Source organism: Babylonia areolata, chromosome 21 (genome assembly GCF_041734735.1).
Source record: "Babylonia areolata isolate BAREFJ2019XMU chromosome 21, ASM4173473v1, whole genome shotgun sequence".
NCBI classification, from domain to species: Eukaryota; Metazoa; Mollusca; class Gastropoda; order Neogastropoda; family Buccinidae; genus Babylonia; species Babylonia areolata.
Window position 1 is genome coordinate 20742281 of NC_134896.1, and position 24370 is coordinate 20766650.

The 24370-nt window shown below is 38.3% G+C and overlaps 1 protein-coding gene across 3 annotated transcripts; it reads right to left on the minus strand.

Moving 5' to 3' along the window:
- Positions 1-24370, minus strand: LOC143296378 (uncharacterized). Of its 3 annotated transcripts, none has more exons than XM_076608256.1 (7): positions 24283-24370; positions 23540-23601; positions 18779-19519; positions 15668-15831; positions 8827-9321; positions 6887-7263; positions 1-5036 (listed from the first exon to the last, which is right to left on the minus strand). In XM_076608256.1, the coding sequence occupies exons 2-7, from the start codon at positions 23558-23560 to the stop codon at positions 4735-4737; spliced, it is 2100 nt and encodes a 699-aa protein (XP_076464371.1). In that variant the 5' UTR covers positions 23561-23601; positions 24283-24370; the 3' UTR covers positions 1-4734. The 3 variants fall into 3 exon arrangements, with proteins under 3 accessions (XP_076464371.1, XP_076464373.1, XP_076464372.1); XM_076608258.1 differs by having other exon boundaries at positions 24288-24355; XM_076608257.1 differs by having other exon boundaries at positions 24006-24344.

The following is a 24370-nucleotide window of genomic DNA, read 5'->3' on the forward strand; positions in this document are numbered from 1 at the left end:
AAAGAGTACGCCTGCCTACATGGTGGGGTAAAAATGGTCATCCATGTAAAGCCCTCATGTAAATATGTGTGAACATGGGAGTTGCAGCCAATGAACGAAGAAGAAAATATTATAACATGCAGAAAAAGCATCGCTAGCAAGAAAAAGTGCAAAAAAACATGCAAGTCATGTTCTGTTGACATTGGAACAATTTAGGGAGAAAATGCTTATAACATCAGTCATAAACACCCTTAAATCAAACAGCAAAACCATGACACACACTTACAGTAAAACACTTTTAAATCAAACAGCAAAACCATGACACAGACATACAGTAAAACACCTTTAAATCAAACAGCAAAACCATGACAATCACATAATAATAATAATAATATAATAATAATAATGGCTACTTATATGGCACACGATCCAGAAATCTGCTCTAGGTGCTTTACAAAAACACTGTTGTTAACATAACACATTACATCAATGTTACATACACACACCAAAATGTGACCACACACACATACACACACACACACACACACACACACACTGCATACAGACATTTTAACATACATGTGTATCTAACAGCTACCCTCAACACATACGCACACATTGGCAGGCACAGACTTGCATAAACACATGTGCGTGCGCGTGCACACACACACACACACACACACAATACATATTCATATACATGCATGTAGTTATGTACACATATATTTGTATACACACAGTCAAGCACAGCTAACGCAAAGAAAGTGGACCTGCCACAACTGAACATACAGTAAAACACCCTTAAATCAAACAGCAAAACCATGACACAGACATACAGTAAACACACTTAAATCAAACAGCAAAACCATGACACTCACTGCAAACACCTTTAAATCAAACAGCAAAACCATGACACAGACATACAGTAAAACACCTTTAAATCAAACAGCAAAACCATGACACAGACATACAGTAAAACACCCTTAAATCAAACAGCAAAACCATGACACAGACATACAGTAAAACACCTTTAAATCAAACAGCAAAACCATGACACGGACATACAGTAAAACACCCTTAAATCAAACAGTAAAATCATGACACTCACATAATAATAATAATAATAATAATATAATAATAATAATAATGGCTACTTATATAGCACACTATCCAGAAATCTGCTATAGGTGCTTTACAAAAACACTGTTGTTAACATAACACATTACATCAATGTTACATACACACACCAAAATGTGACCACACACACACACACACACTGCATACAGACATTTTTACATACAAGTGTATCTAACAGCTACCCTCAACACATACGCACACATTGGCAGGCACAAACTTACATAAACACATGTGCATGTGCGTGTACACACACAAATACATATTTATATACATGCATGTAGTTATGTACACATACATATGTATACACACATAGTCAAGCACAGCTAACGCAAAGGAAGTGGACCTGCCACAACTGAACATACAGTAAAACACCCTTAAATCAAACAGCAAAACCATGACACAGACATACAGTAAAACACCTTTAAATCAAACAGCAAATCCATGACACAGACATACAGTAAAACACACTTAAATCAAACAGTAAAACCATGACACTCACATAATAATATAATAATAATAATGGCTACTTTTATAGCACACTATCCAGAAATCTGCTATAGGTGCTTTACAAAAACACTGTTGTTACCATAACACATTACATCAATGTTACATGCACACACCAAAATGTGACCCCCCCCCCCCCACACACACACACACACTACATACAGACATTTTAACATACATGTGTATCTAACAGCTACCCTCAACACATACGCACACATTGGCAGGCACAAACTTACATAAACACACATGCATGTGCGTGTACACACACACACACACACATACACAAATACATATTCATATACATGCATGTAGTTATGTACACATACATATGTATACACACATAGTCAAGCACAGCTAACGCAAAGGAAGTGGACCTGCCACAACATACAGTAAAGCAACCTTAAATCAAACAGCGAAACCATGACACTCACTTACTGCAAAATGTGCGAGTCATGTTCTGTTGACACTGGAACAATTTAGGGAGAAAATGCTTATAACATCCGTCATAAACACCCCTAAATCAAACAGTAAAACCATGACACACACATACAGTAAAACACCTTTAAATCAAACAGCAAAACCATGATGCACACATACAGTAAAACACCTTTAAATCAAACAGCAAAACCATAACACAGACATACAGTAAAACACCTTTAAATCAAACAGAAAAACCAAGACATACACATACAGTAAAACACCCTTAAATCAAACAAAAAATCCAGGACGCTCACATAATGCAAAACGCCTTTAAAGGCCTGTAGTGTGCCAGTGAAAAATACCTGGGGTCCAACACCACCCCTGCTTTGACTTCACTGACAGGCTGTCACAAGTCAAGGAAACCTATTTCTGGCTGCAAGACATGGGGAAGGAATCTGGTCTGTTGATATCGTTTACACTAAGTAACAGTGTCCAGTACCACTGTATACCCAGACCCATACACTCGGTCTCATTCCAGTTCAAACAAGGGCCATAACCTGAGCTTCTGAGCCCATCTCTCTCTCTCAAAACCACCATAATGTGCAACAAATCTGTTTATTCTACTATGCCTATAACTGAAAAGAATATAAGGGACACTGGTGAACTGATACTGGAATTTACTTCTTTTTTTCTTTCTTTTTTTCATCCTTTCCTCTTTTTTTTCTCTCTCTCTTTTTTTCTTTTTTTACTGTCCGATTATAAATCATCAGTTGATTACTTCAAATAAAAAGCTGAATACAGCAAGATATTTATGTTTTTTCATTGTTTTTTTCTCTGTATCTGTATGGGTGCGTGTCCTTTTCTTTACTCATATGAACTTCCTTTTTTTTTTCCTTTTTAAATTTTTGTTTGTTCACCAATAGATCACAGATTTCTCCATTTCAAATAATGGATACCACATTTTGTTATTTAATAACTTAAGTACACATTATCCGTCTGTCTGTCCCTCTCTCTCTAACACACACACGCACACACACACTTGCTCACTTACTCTCATTATTTCTTGCGCATGCAAAACTGAAAATTCTAGCCACAAGCAGCCAGATGCCACATGACCTGGCTGACAGGGTTACTTTTGTTGTCGGTGCCTTTACTTCAGACTGACGACAGCTGCTAAACTTAGAACCAGCATGAAGTATATATGGACTGGATTAGTCCACCTCCGTCCCTTTGCCTGACTGCACAATTTTCAAATTCAAAGTAGGCCAATGCAGATTTTATTTTCTGAACTCACTGAGAGATTTTGTAGTCACAAAAAATTATTCAGATGTTAGGACAGCATAAAAATGTACCTGTACAAACTTACAAGAGGAAATATCCAGCATAGAAGTTCCAGAAGGCAAGCATATAATTCATAATGAGAAGACTCCTCTCGCATGGGAAACCATTTCACATCAAATATGGTAAACACCACCCTGTCCATTAAATATACCTATGTCTCATACACCAATGTTGGTAAAACAACAGCAACAACAACAAAAAATGACATTCTATGACTGACTTCTAAAAAAGATTAAATAATATATTTCACAAGTGCACTCACTATGACCTTCAACGTAACTATTCTATTAGTCAGCACAAAAGAAAAAGAGTCCAAACTGGATCAGTGAAACTGATTTCAGTTATCAAGCATGCTTGGTCAAAAGATACATTGGGTCATAACATGACTACATTTCATACACACTAGCTTATAACACACATTAGTGTCATTTCTCACACATTCACAGTACTGGGCTAAAAGAAAAAACAGTACTGGTTGCTTACATTTGGTCAACATACATCTCAAGCATCACTCAATTACTGGTTTACTCTCACTGCCATTCCGACTTACTGATTCATTGCATACATATAATTATGTATAATATTCACAGAAAAAAAAGAATATACTAAACACATCTATATAGCTATGCAGATACAGAATTTCAAAAGTGATGAACACAATCACAATCAAAGTATACTTCAAATGTCTGTTGTTTCTGTAGCAACAGAATTTAAAAGCAAAGGACAGCAAGAACAAATAACCAATTCTGCAGTTGATGGTCACTAAATTGTCAAAATTACATGTGTCCATAAACCCATGAATATGCGCTTATACACAGTCAACACCCATTCATGCATGTTCACATGTATACACACAGACACAACATATTCACTCTCATCTTTGCGAAAGGACGTTTCATCACCAACAATATGGGTGTTTCTAAGCATCAACAAAAAAACATTTTCAAGCATCAAGTTTCTTAAACAGCCAGTCAATTTTCCTATTTGTACAAGTGGCCAAAGGACAGGGAAAGAGTGATAGGCTGTATTTTGATGTTTGTACAGGTGGCCAAAATAGAAAGAAAGAGAGAATGTACTTCCTATTTGTACAAGTGTCCAAGAAAGAGAGAATGTATTTTCAATTTGTACAAGCAGCCAAAAGAGAAAGAGAGAAATGATGTATTTTCTTTTTGCCTAAGTGGCAGAAAGAGGAATAGAGAGGTGATGTTTTTCCTTTTTATACAAGTGGCCAAAAGAGAAAGAAAGAGAGAGAGAGGATGTAGGCAGGTGGAGGACACTGAAATAAATATAGGAAAGAGTGAAGCTGAAACATATCACCTCTGCAACATGATGATGTCAGTGCTTTGGTTCAGGTCATTTTATGTACAAAAGAAAACTTGTACATCTGGACATTATGTGCAGTCTGCCACCACCAAGCCCCAATCCTATGATTACCATTCTTTCCATTCCTTGCACAGCTCTCCAGTCTGTTGCCACGATGCGGTCCGTGCGAGCCTCGGCAAGATCTTTTTCATCATCCACACTGAGAGGGTATGTAACTTCCTTAACTGGCAGCTTGTGCACATTTAAGCGCTGGATCAAGACTTCAGAATGATTCTGAAACTCTCCAGTACGATCGAACAGAATCCAAACATCTTTGTATTTCAAAGGCTGATCTGAAAACAGATGGAACAACATCACTCTCTGCATACACATGTATCTCTGCTGCTGTACGATAAACACATTATGCTCATAATAAATTCACATCATTCTATATGAACAATTGATGTACTCATTTGTTCTGCTGGAAGAAGACATCACCATTACTGTATTATTTTGTATTGAATTGGATTACTTTTTGTGTGTGTAATACTTGGCTGCTCTCCTTGAGGAGAGTGCATCGCCACAGTGCAGCACCAACCCCTATTTTCTGTCTGCAAATATATTTGTTTTACTATCAAAGTGGGTTTGCCTACAGAATTTTGCCAGGGACAACCCTGTTGCCATGGGGTCTTTTACATGTGCATGCTGCACACACAACCTCAGTTAACTGTCTCATCCAAATGGCAATTTCATTTCTCATTTCATTAACCATGATGGAATTCTGTACCACCCTTCCTTTAAAGAACTATGCAGATAATGGAGAAAAGGAGAATGAGAGTAATGCATTCAGGGCCTTCTTCCATGGTGATTTTCCATAAGCTTCATAAACAGTTCATTCGGTTTTCTTCAATGACAGTACTATCTGCAAGAGAATACCACATGCATACTTATACACCAGCGTACACTGGCACAATGAGCAAACAATGTTTATGTTTTCATATATTTACAATTCCATACACACACATTTTTTTCTATCAGACATTAATCAACTGGAACCACTTGGATGAGAACATCATGACATCAAGTACAGATTCTTTTCAACTGCAAGACAGTTCATTGACAAACTAGTTGTTTTGCCCACCTTCCCATTGTCGGTTTCACAAAAAACAGAATCAGTTAATGCACCGCTTATATCACGAACCACACCAATGTATGTATTTGTGTGCACTCTCTCAGCATTCCATCAAGAATGTGGGGTTTTTTATACACTCATGGGCTTAATTCTGCACCTTTTCAATCTCTGAAATAAATGAATGCAAAAATGAAAAGCCCTTTGGAATCAAAGCCCTCAAGGTCAGACCTGCATGTTGAGTTTATGCACAGGTCAGGCATAACTGCCCCTGCAGATAAGGATCAGTCAATATGCTTGATTTATGCAGTCATACTTCAGCTTTAAGAGTGTGCATGCTGCTACAGTCATGTTTCCACAATCCACCTTATGTGCGTAATTGATATTCTACATGTGTATACACATGAAGGGGTTCTAGCAGGTCTGTATGGCCAACAGATTGGAAAAATCAGTCTCCACCAGTGACCCACCAGGCAGCTCCATCATGATTTCAACTACAGACCTACAGACTGAAAGTTCAACACTAATGATTTGGGATTAAGAAATCCTACGAAGATCTACAGATTAAAAGTTCAACACTAACAATTTAGGCGATCAAAAATCCAGCTACAGACCTACAGACTGAAAGTTCAAAACAAATAATTTGGCTATAAGAAATCCTACTAAGGACCTACAAATTGAAAGTTCAACACAGACAATTTGGCTATCAAAAAATGTGCTCATCCACACTGAGTAAGTGATATTGATAAGATTTTCTCTTTTGCAGATATCTATGCAATGGTAAGCTGGTTGGTCTTTAATGAATAATACTGACATTAAAACAGCAAAACCTGTTCAGCATGTTCTGTTTATTGTCAGGCATCTGCTTCTGTTCCACAGCAGATGTGGTGTAGCGTATATAGATCAGCCTGCATACTCTGACACCTCCTTGGAACTGAAACTAGAATGACAACATCACATACACAACCACCATGACAGCACCAAACAACAAAAATATTTTGATAACAATAACAAGCAATGACGACAGTGACAGTGCCCATGATGATGATGATGATGATCAAACAACATGCTTACCAGACTGCCCCACACGCAGCTCCTGATTGATGAAGGAAGCCACATCATCAGCACATTTCTCACATTCTAGAGGATGGTCCCCATCATGCTCCCACAGACCAGCATGTGACAAATTCATTACCTCTGGACCGTCAGTGTGTCCAGGAAACTGCGAAGCACTAAATGGGGGCACAATGTTCTTCTCCGTGATCAGATTTGTAAACTCAACTTCTCTCATGATGTTTGACGGAAAGCGCAGTGCTTCACGGAGTTCTTGGATCTTTAGCCAGGATGGTACACTATCCCCATGATAGTCAAACCGCCACATCCCAGCTGCCCATACGCAGGTATCAGGTCGCAACCTTCGTATCCTTCCGAGCCAGTCCATGAACTTCTTTCTGCAACACAGGACACAAGATCAGGCTGTAGTGTGTAAGTGATTATTTAAGGTATGTCTTCTGGATGAGATAATGCCAATGTCACATGTGTGTGTGTGTGTGTGTGTATGTATGTGTGTGTGTGTGTGTGTGTGTATTCACATGCATGCACAAACGTAAGCATCCATGAAGGCTGTTTCTATCTCTCAAGCTTCAATGATGCTGGAATATAGCAATGAAGGAAGTATGGAGCAAAGATTGATCATGTAGTTCTAAACTTAGACCTTCAAAGCAGCATTGTTGTCATTATCATCTGTGACCTTTCATGCCTTGTCCTCAAGGAGTAAAGACAATTTTTTGTTTTATCTTAATTTTCTACGGTCTTCTTTTCCTGTGGGTAACATGGCACTTTCAAATTTTCTTCACTGCATCATATACACATAAACAAATGCAGACATGATATGAACAAAGTGAAAGATTACAGTCTCAGCTTATGATTTACCTGTACATCATATAGACATAAACAAAACCAGATAAACTATGAACATAGTGAAAGATTACAGTCCCAGCTCATAATTTACCTGTACCTTTTCTATTGTCTATGTGAGGGGAAGGCATGTATCACTTCCATGGCTGGCACTGTGCTCAGTTTGTGGTTTAGACAACTGAGGTCCAATTGTGTGTGAACTTAGGAGTGTGCACTCTGCTTATGTAGTAAGTCTGTATGCACTTGGTATCATTTTGATGATTTTTTTGTGCTTTTACTTTGAGCTGCACATTTCCCCTTCTTTTGAGTATTTCTGCCCTGTAACATTTACATGTAAGATATAATAAATACATCAACAAAAACTATAGCATTATGATAGTTCAAATATTTCAACTTTGCTACAATTTGTTTTTTCTGAAATGATCTTTGCAAGTTATCAACCAACAGGGTTGGTAAATGTGTTGGTCATATCTGCTCCTCATGACTTATCTAGGCTACTGACATGGGCCATAATGTGCAATAAATTCGCCTGGAATTGGAGCCTTTAAGGTGAAAATTGATCAGAGCAATGGGTAATGGATGTGGATGGCATGGATCACCTTCACGGTTGTTATGGTGCTCAGTTTGTGGGCAGGGTAATTTTTCTCTGCACAAGTGAATTTTGGAGCACAAAGTTTGCTTATGTGGCAAGTCTATGTTCTCTTCTGTATGCATTTTACTTTTATGTCATTTTGCAGTCTTTTGATTTGAGCTACTCTTTCCACCCTCTTCTGAATGAGCTCTATTGTCAAAGCAGGATGTTAATCAAGTTTCTGCACCCATTAAATATGAAAAATACATTTAAATAAACAAACTACTGCATTGTTAATGTGCCCACTTGCAAAAATGCTTGTACTCATGCAAAACTGTGATCATATCTCAATGTGGTATGCAAGAGCATAATCACATAAACACTTGACACATACAAATGTCTTGGTATGTGTATGCATGATCAGAACTATCTCTCTCTCTCTCAAACACACACAGAGAAATACACACACTCAGACAGACACACACACGTCACAGAAGAATGCATCAAAACGTGCCACAGTACTAACTTTAAGTGAATTGTAATCTCATCAACCAGGATGAGGACAGGACGAGCTCGTAGCTGTGGCAGCAACTCTGATACGGCCACATCCACATCAAATGACTCATCTGAGAAATCCAAGCGCTGGCGATGAATGCTGGAAGATGCAGCTGCTTCCCCCAGACAGTTGCGGATTTGAGTCTCCATCAAGAGGGTCACTGCATGTGCTTGGGGTCTCACACTGAGAATTATGACCTTTTTTCCTTCCTGGGCCCACTGCAGGCCCTTCAACACCAGCACCACCGTCTTCCCACAGCCTGGCGGACCCTGGAGATACACGTGCTCAAACTGTTGCCATGGCAGTTCTGGCTGAGCAGTGAGCAGCTTCACTTGATCTGGTGTGAGGGTGAGGTAGGAAAACCTCAGTCCAGTTTCCGCTACGGCTTCCCCCATGGATCGTATTACCTTCCGATGTGGGGGGCAGGCTGTAGGAACATCGACTGTGGTTGCAAGACCACAGAACCTGGGACACATGCATACATCATGTTGGTTCTAGTGTTCACTTCATGTATAAATATGGGCAAATAATGTGCCGAAAACAGATACCACACTCAGGCATGAAAGGATGTTCTTGTTCTTGGTGATTATAGTCCAGCCAACTGCACAGGGCCATATCAGGACTGTCAAACCATGCAAAAGGCATGAAAGGATGTAAACATGTCATCACTCTACCTCATTGTATCTGTGTCAGATCTAACAGCAAGTTATTACATTGTTGTTCAATATAAAATTATTGGTAATAGTATCAATTGTTATGTTATTAAGTGAAAAAATGTACAATATTCTAAAATGTATCCGAACCAACTGAAGTTGTATCAACTTTATAAGAAGTACCTAAATCAAATTTTGTTAACTGTATCAGTTGAGAAGAGTGCTGACAGAAGAGTTGATCTGTCACTGTACACTACTGACAGAGATTCAGTAACTGCAGCAGGAAAGGAATCCCTTTGTTTCTGTCTCGGGTGAGGCTTCTGTTTGTTCTACTGTGCTTCCTTCTGGGGCTCTTCCTGCCTTTTCTCCTGCCCTCGGGCCAGTCAGCTTCAGTTTTTACTATTTCACCTTCATCATCATCATCATTCTTCACCACCTTCCTCCTCATATATTTCTTCACTACCTTCATCATCATCATCATAATCATAGTTCTTCACCACCCTCATCATCATCATAAGTTTTTTCTTCTTCATCATATATTTCTTCATCACCTTCATCAGCAATTTCTTCACCACCCTCATCATCATCAAGTTTCATCATCATCATCATCATATTTTTTCATCACCTTCATCATCATATTTCTTCATCACCTTTATATATATTTCTTCACTACCTTCACCATCATCATCATACATTTCTCCTTCATCATCATTATATATTTCTTCATCACTTTCATCATCAGTTTCTTCATCAGCTTCATCATCATATATTCCTTCACCATGTTCATCATCAATTTCATCTTCACCTTCATCGTCATATAATTCAATACCTTCTCCTTCATCATATATTTCAATACATCACTGTCAATTTCTTCACCACCTTCATCATCATCTATTTTTTCAACACCGTCATTGTCATCATCATATATTTCTTCATCACCTTCATCATCATCATCTATTTCTTCATCACCTTCATCATCAATTTCTTCACAACCATAATCATCATCTATTTCTTTACCACCTTCACCATCATCATATGTTTCTTCACCACTTTCACCATCACATCATCATATGTTTCTTCACCACCTTCATCATCATACATTTCTTCACCACTTTCACCACCATCATATGTTTCTTTGTCACCTTCACCATCATATATTTTTTCACCACCTTCACCATCATATGTTTCTTCACCACCTTCACCATCATATGTTTCTTCACCACCTTCACCATCATCATATATTTTTTCACCACTTTCACCATCATCATGTTTCTTTGCCACCTTCACCATCATCATATATTTCTTCAATTTCACCATCATCATATGTTTCTTTGCCACCTTCACCATCACCATATATTTCTTTACCACTTTCACCATCATCATATGTTTCTTTGCCACCTTCACCATCATCATATATTTTTTCACCACTTTCACAATCATATGTTTCTTCGCCACCTTCACCATCATTACAAGCTTCTTCATCACCTTCATCATCATCATATGTTTCTTCGCCACCTTCACCAACATTACAAACTTCATCACCTTCATCATCATCATATATTTCTTCACCACCTTCACAATATGCTTCTTCACCATATTCATCATCGTCAACTTTCTTCACCATGATCATCATCATCAATTTTCTTATCCACCTTCATCAGCATCATCATATATTTTCTTCACCACCTTCATCAGCATCAACATATATTTCTTCACCATCTTCATCATATTTCCGTGTTTGTGTTGTTTTTGACACAGGGCTAGCGCTGGCAGCAAGGATTATCACTGGTACAATTACCAATAAGTCTTCTCTGACAGACAATAAACCATTCTCCACTTATTTCTAAGACAGGGAAATGAGCACTGAAACAATCCCTCATGTCAATCACTTTGGAGAGTAAGTAGCCAGTCACTGTTTTAATCACAAGTACACTAACATAGGCATTTATGAGAACCATTAAACTGGACTGCCACTGTGTGTGTATATCTATTCTTTTTCTCAACTGGTTACACATAACAATTGTAAGATAAGATGAGATAAGATAAGATAACTTTATTATCTCCAACTGGAGAAATTTGATCAGGTGCATTATCACAACATAGACAAGTAAACAACATGGGGACCATAACTGTAAAAGCCAACAACATCCCCTACAAATATTACGAAGATACAAATGTAAAAGAAAAAAAAAATCACATACATCGTTTCATACATATATCCACACACTGCAGGTAATAACTAGCATTCTTAATGTAAAAACAGAAAGAATTAAGAAACATTATTTGAATATAATTATAAACATAGCCTACTATACTGCACATTGATTATAATAGACAGATAAGATAAGAATAAAGATGAATTGCGGAAAACCACAACCAGATAATCAGCACACACCCGCCCCCCGCCCCCCCTCCACACACACACACGGATAACTTGATTAAACAAAGAGTAATAAACATATGTTCTCAAATAAAAGCATTTCACATATTCGCTTTTAAAAACATTGCAATTAATTATTACATCGTAATTATTAAACAGAAATATATTTAGAATATGGACGTTAGCATTAGACATATTCCATTGTACATTCATCCTGCATATTGCACATTGTTCTTCCTACATATTGCACATTCATTATAACCAATTGTCACGTTTTAAGCTCAGTAAATACACACACACACACACACACACACACACACACACAACTAGAACAAGGTACAGCCTATCATGCACGGACTTTCACACGTCTCACATGAGAGTGTGTGCGCGCGCACACACACACACACACACAGTTCTCAAGAATTTAAAAGGTGGATTGAACGTGGAATAAAAGTCTTCAGAGCTCTGGATTTCAACTTAAAAGTTCTGTAGCGTCGTCCTGATGGCAACAGCTCATCATAGTTTGCTAAAATATGGGTGTCGTCAGTTGCTATCTGCCTGCTTTTTTTAACCACTCGACTTTCATACAGCTCTTGCATACTAGCTTGTTTCACTCCCACAATTTTACTGCATACACTCATGACATCGTTCAAAACACGCTTACTCCTCACTCCCAAACTTCCATACCAGCACATAAATGAAACTGTGAGCACGGACTTGATACAACATCGATAATAACTTTGAAGAATATTTGAATTTATACCAACATTTCTAAGCTTCTGTAAACAAAAAATTCTAGATTGACATTTCTTATGAATGGAATCAACATTTCTGTCAAAAGTCAGCTTATTGTCTAAGATGGTCCCTAAATATCTATATTCATTGACCCTCTCCACTGTTTGACCATCAATAACAAGGTTAGCTACAGGCAAGAGGCCTTTCTGAAAATCTATTAACATTTCTTTTGTTTTCAATACGTTGAGATCCAGATAGTTTTCCTCACACCAGGAACAGAACTTTTTAATTTCACTGAAATAAACAGCATCAGAGTTGGACAGATCTTCAATTGCTGAATCATCAGAATATTTTATGACAGGAGTTTCCTCCGTGCCTCTGCAGTCATTTGTGTACAGTGTAAAAAGAACAGGGGATAGCACCAGTAGAAGTAGATTTTAGAGAAGAGTGGGCAGAATGAAAGCGGACGGACTGAGTTCTATTGAGAAGAAAACTTACTATCCAAAGAGTAAGCTTCGGATCAACATCCATGCCTAGCAGTTTGAGGGCAAGGAGATGAGGTTGTATTGTGTTAAAAGCAGAAGAGAAGTCAACAAAAAGGATACGAACAAAAGATCCCGTGTTATTCAAATGAAGGAAAGCATTATGAAGGAGAGTTAGGACAGCATCGTCAGTACTTCTGTGTGCTTTATAAGCAAACTGAAGAGAGTCAAGCTGCTGTTCAGTGAAAGAAAGATGTTGGAGAATAATTTTTTCAAAGCATTTCATCACTACTGAAGTCAGGGCAACAGGACGGTAATCATTTAGTGCGGCTGGGTTCTTTTTCTTGGGGATAGGACAGATAGTAGATTTTTTCCAGATGCTGGGGACAGAGCAGTCCTTCAGAGACCAGATGAAAATTTTACAGAACACGTCACACAACTGGGAAGCACATGTTTTCAGTAATTTTCCGCAGATATTGTCGGGGCCAATTGCCTTCGTGACATTCAGTTTTAAAAATAAAGATTCAACAACTTTTGCATCGATCTTAAAGTCTTCACCTGTGTTCCTATCTTTGATCTTTTCCTGCAACTGTGAGATAACACTATCCAGTTCCCTTCCCAGATCATTCCTTTCAAAGCGACAGTAGAAATCATTCAGTTTATTTGAAAAATCAATCTGTTCATCCTTATTCATTTTACAAGCTACTGTTTTCCTTTTCGTTTCTCCAGTGATAATTTTTAACCCATCCCATGCATCTGCCATTTTTCCTGTCTGAAACTGTTGCTCTACTTTTGATTTGAATTCCCTCTGTCCCCTTCGTAATTCACCTCTAAGCTTCTTTTGTATCAGTTTCCTATCCTTCTTGTTCCCTGACTGAAACGCTACCTTTTTCTCATTTAAAATTGTTTTGAGAGACTTGAGATCCATGGTTTGTTGTTGGGGAAAAGTTTAATTATTTTTGTCGGAATTATCATGTCTTCACAGAAACTGATATAAGATGTAACAACATCAGCTGCTTCATGAACATTCTCACATGGGTCAGTCAACACACTCCAATCAGTACAATCAAAACATCCTCTCAGTTCATCCACTCTCTCTGACGTCCAAACTTTCACACTCTTTTTCACAATCGGCTCTGTCTGTATCTTTGGTCTGTAGGCTGGGATTAAATTAACAACATCATGATCAGATACACCCACTGGTGCAAGGGGAACAGATTTGTAGGCATTAGGAATGTTCCCATAACACAGATCGATTGTCTTGTCCAGTCGGGTCCGGCAGGTAACATATTGTTTAAAAGAAGGTAAGGCTTTCTTTTAATCACAGTGATTAAAATCTCCAACAATAAAACACGGGGCGTCGGCAGAGATGAGTTGAAGGTCGCGAACAACACCTTGTACTCTAGTCATCTGTACATATTGATTTTGCTGTGAAGGCTTAAACTTTTTCATTTAAATCCAAGTGGTACATAAAAGACTGATTTAAAATGGACATACTGCCAAAATACCACAGCAGAATGGGCAGCTAGTGCCCATTCCAGTGTGCATATCTAATTTATCTGGACATAGAGTACAGAAGCCTAAAAAGCACTAAAAGCAGTCTAAAAAGCATTAAAAGGATTGGAAACGACTTAACTCTCTCCATATGAACAGCGAAAGAGACAACGTTAACAGCGTTTCACCCCAATTACCATCATCAAAATATTGCAACCAGAAGGCTCTTATACTGAAGAGGTGAATGTTGACAAAGAATACCACAATTCTGACGATGGAAGCTAAAGGTTGGGTCATTCAGACACCCACTGGACATCCAAGGGGTCTGTGTAGAGGAGAAGAGAGGACTGGCCGTACTGAGTGAGTTAAGGAAACTCAACTGCAGGTGAGCTGACCAACGTAAAATCACAAGTGAACAAAAAAAACAACAACAAAAAACAAAAGAAAAATATAAGACAGCACATGAAAAATAGATGTCTGTGGCACACTACATCTATTGTTTGTATAAGAAAAAAATAACCCTGGTTATAATAAGTTCATACATGTCCATTATCATGTGCATAATCCTCATTCAACTGTCATCATGTCCAGTTTAAAATCATTTGTAAAATGTCAGGGATCATGTTCATAAAACTCACTCAGTTGTAATCTTACCTTGCTACAAGGTGTTCATATAGTTTAGCCAATCCAGGTCATGATGATAAAACTCATTCATTTGTAATCTTACCTCAGTACCTGGCCACAATGTGTTCATATATCTCTAGGGTCATGATCATAATGCTCACTCAGTTATAATTTTACCTGGCAACAGTGCATTCATATATTTCAGGGGTCATGATCTCAAGACTCACTTGTAATCTCACCTGGCCACAATGTGTTCATTTATTTCAGGGGTCACAATCGTCAAGCTCATTCAGTTGTAATCTTACCTGGCCACAATGCGTTCATATATTTTAGGGGTCATGATCATCAAACTCATTCTGATTCAGTTGTAATCTTACCTGGCCACAATGCGTTCATATATTTCAGGGGTCACAATTGTCAAGCTTATTCAGTTATAATCTTACCTGGCCACAATGCGTTCATATATTTCAGGGGTCATGATGAGATCTGGGCCCAGTGAGGTATGCAGTGTGTCCCACCAGGTGGAGGGCTCTGTCAGTTGGTCACGACACAGACATTTCCTCACTGCTTCTGCCTCATGTTTGCTGTTTGTACACCAAATCAGCTCCTGCACGATACACTGATTTCTTGCAACAAATGTCATCTGCCTTTATACTTTCTCTCTTTCTTTTCTTGCTTGACAATGTTTCGATTATGTTGCAGCTAAGCACTCTCATGCTGAACACACATTTGAGCACCCTTGCATCCTTTTACACCTTAAGTGCCTCTTACATATGCTATATGAACAAATTTATTTATATCTATGTTGTGAGCCTGTGTATGTATCACACACAATAATTTTGTCAATGATCTGGGGAGGGGTGGGGGAGGTCGGGGCTGGGGGGGTCAAGGGGGGGGGGGGGGGGGGGCATGGGAGAAAATAACACAGGTTTAGAGATGTAAAACTGCAGTTTCATCCCTTTAATTGCTCCTGGAATCACTCAATCAGTCTGAATATCATGTGAGGTATTACTGCCCTCCCTGTCCTACCAGACCCAAATTCTGCTATCTACTGTGTTTCAATGACTATGATACCAAACCTGTAAACTGGCAGTAACTATCAGTTCTTCATTCTCAAGTCAAAAACAAGTTTAGCAATGTTTGTTGTTTTTTTGTGTGTGTGTGTGTGTGTGTTTCTTTTTTGATGTTGCTTGTTTGTCTAATGCTTTGCAATGTCATGTGTGTGTGTGTGTGTGTGTGTGTGTGTGTGTGTGTTCCAAAACTGTCATTAAAAAAACATAAAAATTCCAAGTTTTTACCACAGCAATCATTAACAACATCAAATAATATACTGCCACATCACAAGCAAGGGTATAAGGAAAAAAACATACCAGCCTTAATAAATGAATCAGCTGTGCACAGTTTAATTTTTGAAGAATTCAAAATTTTGGCCTGGTGCACACTGTTGCCAAAGATTTACAAAAGCAACCAAAGGGTTAAGGTCCCCAAGCACAAAGGCCAAAATGAGTTATCCATCAGTTGAAAGTACATTCCTTTTTGAAAAATATTTCTGTTTTGTATTCTTCAATTCTGGTTCTATCCTTCTTGGACAGCTTTGTGGGGTCATTTTCCTCCTCCTTTTAATCTCATATTGTTGCATACAGTTCAGCGGACTACACAAGGCTGTAACCAAAACATTTGTTGCCCATAAACATTCTGTCAAATTAGACTGTTGCAATTCTCTTCTTGCCAGTTGTCTACAGAAGCTCCTCACCCCACCCCCACCATTACCCCCCAACAAGTTAAAAAATCTGCTGCCATACTCATTGTCATGGCATATAAGTCCCAGCATTGTGTATTTCTCTTGAAAGCCTTCCACTACCTTTTTGTTGAACAGAGAATAAAGTGCAAGACCTCATTTCTCTGCTTTCAAGTCATTTGGAACTGTATCTCAGTATACTTTTTACCTTTTATTGTATCTTAAGCAACATTAACAAGTGTATCGTTTTCAGACGTTAAAAAGTGCAATATACATGCTTTTACTATCATTATCATCATCATTGTATCAGACTGAAAGCCCAACACTTTAACCATTCAACTATTATGCCTATCCATAAGGGGTGTTTCTTGATGAAGCACCCTGAATGGTAAGACACTGCCATAAAAACAATGCTGTGGGCCACAGCAGCAGAAAAACTGGAGCATAAAAGCTGTGAGCAAAAGCTAATGTGGACCATGTTTCTCCAAATTTTGGGAAGGGGAAGCCATGTGGTGTGATATCAATAATTACAATATCTTTTGCCTCTTCATAAACTTTTAAGTCCTAAGTATATTTTCAAACTTAACACTTTAATTTTTCAGTTTTATACTTTTTTCAACACAGAAGTTCAGTTCCTCGACTTGCTCCACATCATTCTATGGAAACAGATTTTTTTTAAAAATACTATAGCGTAGTCTTATGCCCAAGTGATCTTCACTCAAAAAATACTATAGTGTAATCCCTTTCATTAATATCAATTATGAGAATGTGCCACATCACACTGACAGTTTATGAGAACACATTACTGAAAAGAGGTGAAGGAGTCTGCTGATTTTATTCACAGCCTGATTTATGCACGGGCCTTATCAAAATGTAAAATGTCCGCAAACGACACTGGAAATCAGTACACAAACACAAGAAATGGCAGACATCTGGGGCTTCACTCTCACTGCGCATGATTGTCTGATGTCAGGCCAATCACAAAAAATTAGTGGTTTTTCTTGTCTCAAATTTAATCAGGGGAAAAACTTTTTAAGGTGATATGCATTTTTACAGTTTTTAACAATGAATAGCCCTTTTCCGGCATTTGTGCTGAAGCTATAGTGCAAAGAGAGGTTCAAACTGGATATTACAGTCAGTAATTTAAAACAGAAAATCCATGGAGAAAACATGACATGATTGCAATGTTTGGAGCTGTAGGATGCATGTGATCCACCAAAATTTTGTTGAAGGAATTGAACTTGACCAAAGTGTAATTATCTGGTACATTTCACCCGAAAATGTCTTTGGTGATTTCTTTACAATTGATCAAAGTCAGAAAGTGGTTATGAACACTGAGAATGTTTGAAACTCTGACAGATCAAAATTACAATCATAAAATATTGATATGCCAATCGATGTAGGTTGCTTAGGACAGCATTTTTCTGTTTCCACCGCACAATTTACAGTTTGACAAACACTGGTTTCTGGTGGTGAGCAAAAATATGATTAGGATCAATATATGTAAGTACTGGAAACCTGATCCTCCCTCTCCCCCTGCATTTCTACTTTGGTTGTTCTGCAGGAATCACATATGAGCCATGAAAGCCATGAAAGCTTTGCCTCCTGTAAATAGAAAAATAGTAATAATTACTGCAATACTACACTAATAGGCCATAAAACTCAAACTCTTTTTTAAACTTCACTTTACCATGGTTATTTCTAAAACACAGCAGGTCTGCACTGGTTAGCATGTTTAGTTATCAAAGTCAACAGCATTGTATACCACTTGTCACTTGTGATATCAAACTACAAACAAGTTGTGATGTATACTCACCTGTCTGATTTCCGGTGATGTGCTTAGTGCTGAAAGAAGTTCATCTGAGGTGATTTCTGGCAGCAAGACACTCTTGGTGATCCTGATCCCCTGGGAAATGTCTTTCATCAGATACCTCAGTGCCTGCTCTTGATTATCCAGCTGTCTCACTGCCTTACCAATCTTGTCAACAATTGCCTTATTGGTGACGGATGAATGGCTGCCAACTGATTTGATCTCCCCCAGAACCAGACCATAATGTCTGTGAATTATTAGAATGTCACACTCTCCATCTTTGATGTTTTTGGGAAGGTGTGGCCCTTTGACATTAGGAAGCTTACTAATGGCAGCATCATGGAGATGGGTAGAATACCTCTCTGGATTGGTTTTATTGTCAAGATATTTCTTGAAAACAAGCTGGGAGATAATCATGGCTCCTCCCTGGATTTTCAAAAGAGCCTTGCAACACCTTTCTTGAGCTGCATCATCTTGAAAATGTGTGTCTTGTACACCTACTGGCTCAGAGTCAGGGGGAGTTGTGAATACTGTTCCTGCCACCTGTGGAGCTGGTGGTGGTTGTGGATGTTTTCCACATTTCTTAGATGGATTGTCCCTGACATAGACAGTCAGCCCACCAATGTTAACGACAGACCGAGGAACACTGTTAAAATGAAGAGGGGGAAGGCGGTAGACCTCATCTTGCAGTCTGGGATAAAGGTGTTTAATGAAAGGCATCCATACGTCTTCTGGGTTGTTCTGTGCCTGTAGACAACAAATACTATGTCATTTACTTCATGTTTAATGAACACTAGATTGATGACTGGTTTTGGCATACCCCCACAGTATTCAAGTTTATTTATTCTGCTTTATCTTTCAGGTATAGTTTATCTGTTTCTGTCCAATTCTGCTATGTTATCCTTTTTTCTTCTTTTTTTAAAATAATTTTTCTGTTTTATTAGTAACAACAAAAGTTTTGCAACATTACACATATATATGCACAAATACTGACAGTTACAAATCAATGAACATTGAAACAAACATAAACCATGGTTACTGAAACAGAAGAAGCAAAGGGGTGAAAGAGAGGGGCACTAGGGGACACTTTTCATAATATTTCTATAAATATATGTATTTACTACACATGCAAATACACACTAAACATATTACATAAGCCCTTAAGTGTATTGCAATTATAATCATTCCACAAGTCTGTACATGTGAATTTAAAACAAGTGCGCATAAATCACAATGTTTTCCTCACACTAGTTTTAATCACATTCCCATTAATCAGTATGAGATCAAGACTTTACAAATGACACCAATGACGCTGTAAACAGGTGGATGATGTTTGGATACTGGTAGCAACACACATTAGAAATGGCACCCCACCACTACCAAGACAGCTGAAAAGGAACAGATGCAACAAACTTTTAAAGAATCAAAATGTGTGTAATTATAGCAACTAATTAATAATATATATATATATATATATATATATATATATATATATATATATATATAAAAGAAAAAAAAAAGAAATTATTTGGTATTTTTGTGATATTATGGATTTCACTGATATCTGTGAGGCAACTTGAAAATGCATTTACCCAAATGCATTTTCCTCTTCAAACTTTTCTATGTAAGGGAAGCAAAAAAGTGTTGATTACATTTCCACCATTTTTCAACTTGCTGAGAATACAATCAAAACAAGAGGGACTAAAAGGATCAACTAAAACACAAGCGGCAGCTGAAGAGTTCACTTTGACAAAATTCAGAACATTTTAAATTTAATATCCTTTCACAAGAACACCATGCAACTAACAGCAGCACACAAGGTCATCTCATCACAATGATCAAAGGATGCCTCAACGATACACCTCACCACAACAGTGTCAACTTTCACCACAACAGCAATACCTTTCAACACAACAGTGACACTTTTCACCACAACAGTGTCACCTTTCACACAACGGCAATACCTTTCAATACAACAGTGACACTTTTCACCACAAGTGTCACCTTTCACCACAACGGCAATACCTTTCAACACAACAGTGACATTTTTCACCACAACAGTGTCACCTTTCACCACAAGTGACACTTGTCACCAAAATAGAGACAACTTTCACTGCAATTGACACCTTTCACCACAACAGCAAAAGCTTTCACAAGTAACACCTTTCATTACCAGTGACACCTTTCACCACAAGTGACACCTTTCACCACAACAGCAAAAGCTTTCGCCACAATAACACCTTTCATCACCAGTGACACCTGTCACCACAAGCAATACCTTTCACCACAACAGTGACAACTTTCACAAGTGGCAACTTTCACCAAAAGGCGGACAACTTAAGTGACACCTTTAACCACAACAGAAAAAGCTTTCACAAGTAACACCTTTCACCACAAATGACACCTTTCACCACAACAGTGGTACCTTTCATCACAAGTGATAGTTTTCACCACAACAGTGACACCTTTCATCACAACAGTAATACCTTTCACCACAACAGTGGTACCTTCCACCACAAGTGACATCTTTCACAACAAGTGATACCTGCAATACCTTTCACCACAAAAGCACTACTTTTCACAACAAGTGTCACTTTTTGACACAACATAAGATACCTTCCACCACAACACACATTACTATAGACAATGACACACCAAGGCTGGGTTGGACTGAACCACTGCAGTAATTAATTTAGTCTCTTTACCCAAGTGTTTACACAAAATGTTTCATCCAGAAGCTGTCTGACTGGGTTCAATTATTAGAACACACATGCCTACTTTTCCAGATTGGTTTCTTTGTTGTTTTTTTTCCTTGAAACAGCTTTGCAATCTATGATCTGTTTCAAGCCTCCTAAGTCCATTAAGTCCATGAACAATGTTACATCTTCAAATTTTATCGTTTAAATGTTGATCTAAAGAATATATAATGGTTTCATTGTCTGTTATGAGCTTATTCCATACAAATTACAACTGACAGGAGGTCGCAATAGCTGCATGGGAGTTGGACTTTCTATCAGAGGGTCCCAGGTTTGAATCTCGGTAATAGGGTAGAGATTTTTCCAATCTTCCAGGTCAACATATGTGCAGACCTGCTCGTGCCTAAACCCCTTTCGTGTGTATGCACAAGCAGAAGATCAAGTACACAAGTTAAAGATCCTGTAATCCATGTCAGTGTTCGGCTGGTTATGGAAGCAAAAACACCCAGCATGCACATCCCCAAAAATGAAGTGTGGCTGCCTACATGGTAGGGTAAAAACGGTCATACACGTAAAAGCCCACTTGTGTACACATACAAGTGAATGTGGGAGTTGCAGCCCATGAAGAGAAGAAGGATAACTGACCAATAGATGATACTGACTGAGTGACTTCAAGGAGAGCTATTATACATAAAAAATGACAATTCATTCTCCCTACAAGTACAAGTGTAGGCACTGCACCTTTGAAGACAGGAGGAGACAGTCAAAGGATAAGAACTCTAGTAAAGCACAAGACCTGTTAATAATCCCACTTTAATGTTTGCCCAAAATTTCACAATATTTCTGGCTTTTCAGGGCAATCAGTGACAATGAACTGTTTCACTGTTGTCAGTGGGAAAAGGCCATCAATGGTGACATGAAAGCATTCTGTTGCCTTTTTTCTGATCTTGAGGTTCCATCTGAAGAAGCCCATCGTTTTGTTGGATTTCCTTGTTTTCATGATGCATGTTCTGCATTTTAGATCATCCTGGATGGTACATGGTACACCACCCAAGATAACTGAAGTTGTTGACGTTTTCCAATCTGTGGTTATATATCACATTCGCTGGTTCCTTTGTGAGTTATTAAAAAGGTGAAACTTTTCTGCAAGTGGAAACTCACTGACAGAATGCCTGCTGTCTGTTACTGCACATTCCTTTGGAGATTCCTTTGTCAAAGCATAATGTGGACTGCAATGCCCTAGCAACATAGCTTATAAATGAGGGCATGGCTGACTTTGTCAAAGGCTTAAAAGAAGTCTATACATATGACTATGGCATCTACATGGTTCTCAGTCTCTCTCCAGCTCTTCAGATATGCTCCCATCACCTAATGAATTACTGATTAGTACAATCCATGTTCCATCTCAACATTTAAATAAAGTTGAATTTAAATAAAGTTCACTCTGTCTTGTGCAACTCTCTCTAGATATCTTTAATTCTAAAAGCATTTTTTATTTTGTTAAACTGACTTAGTTAAATAAATTTACTATTAGTTTAACTTGTGCTATTCCATATAAATTTATGAAATACTTACATGTGGTCAAAACTATACTTACTACTTGTAGCTGTAGAAGGTAAATTGATAATGTTCAATTTTAACATTGTAACTTATTGCACCTGTTGGTTACATTTCCATGGTTTGTGGGACAAAAAAATGGAAAAGCAAGATGGTGGCACCTTAGTGTTGTGACTGAATATGCACTCAAATTAAGTAAAATAACGCACAAAATAAGAGTCAAAATCCACCTAAAATGGGTTACAACATCTGCTAATTGTAATATTGTTTCATACATGCACACAAATTGCCGGTAAATTAGGTGCAATATTTTTGGATGTTAGTGTATTGTAGAACAGCTATTGTAAGGGACTAGCTCAAGTACAGCTATACAGACTTGACAGCTGCTTCCATCAAACATAAGGTAGACAACCTTGTAAATGATGAACTTGAAAACAATAACAAAATAACAATGAAGCGTTACAAACAGTATCGAAGCCTAATTATTCCAACATATCTATTAAATGATACGTACTGCTTGCCAGGTGGTTGACATCTCGACACACACCCCGTTGATGTTATCCGCGATTCGCGGCCCTGAAAATGTACAAGATTGGTGGGCCTAATTGCGAACGATCCAGTCAAAGCAACCAGCACAACGTAGCCTATGTGTTGTACAGATAACTTAACAAGTTGCACGATCGTCTATAGTTATGCTTCTGTTTTTGAAGGCTTTCTCCAATTTGCTGCACCAGAAAAAGTTCGTCTACTCCCTCTTTTCAACTTTTTTTTTTTCAACAGTTGAAATACCAGAGGTGCCTTGGGGTAACTGCAAACGGCCGAACGATGAGTTTGGGGACATGTGGGCAATAAAAACAGATACAGGTCTTGAACAAATTAGAAACAACATATCATCGCACTAGACTGCTGTACTGGAATGTGTAGTTATAGTTTTTTGCGAGCGCTCAGTAACTGTGCAGCATCGTTCGCATTCAACTTACAAAATCAGCTGGTTATTTTGAACTGTGTCCAACTGCTGGCTTCCTTTCATTTAAGGTTCTGGGAGCACGTTTGTGAATTTGATCGGCAATGGTGCGCGAAGAGAAGAGCGAGCGCAGAAATGGTTGGAATAGCAAGTTTCACTTGTTCTTGGAAATTGATATGCATTGATTAACGAAGTCGAAACAGACGTGAAATGTGTGTGGCTAGAACGCTTCGAAGTGGAGCGGTACACGAACCGTTCGCAATTACATGCTGTTAGCAATTAGGCATGCCTACCCTACTTGTTCTCTCAGCTCAACCAAACCACACAAAAATAGCCCGTTTCCGCTGCCAACGTGGTGGAGATTCACTTTTGGTATGGCGC

Excerpts from the sequence above, each read along its gene's own strand:
- LOC143296378 (XM_076608256.1), bottom strand. The coding sequence starts at position 23,560 with ATGTCAACCACCTGGCAAGCA. Across the intron at positions 19,520-23,539 it reads TGTCAACCACCTGGCAAGCA|GCACAGAACAACCCAGAAGA; the intron begins GTACGTATCATT and ends TGTTGTCTACAG. Across the intron at positions 15,832-18,778 it reads CATCACCGGAAATCAGACAG|GAGCTGATTTGGTGTACAAA; the intron begins GTGAGTATACAT and ends TGTATCGTGCAG.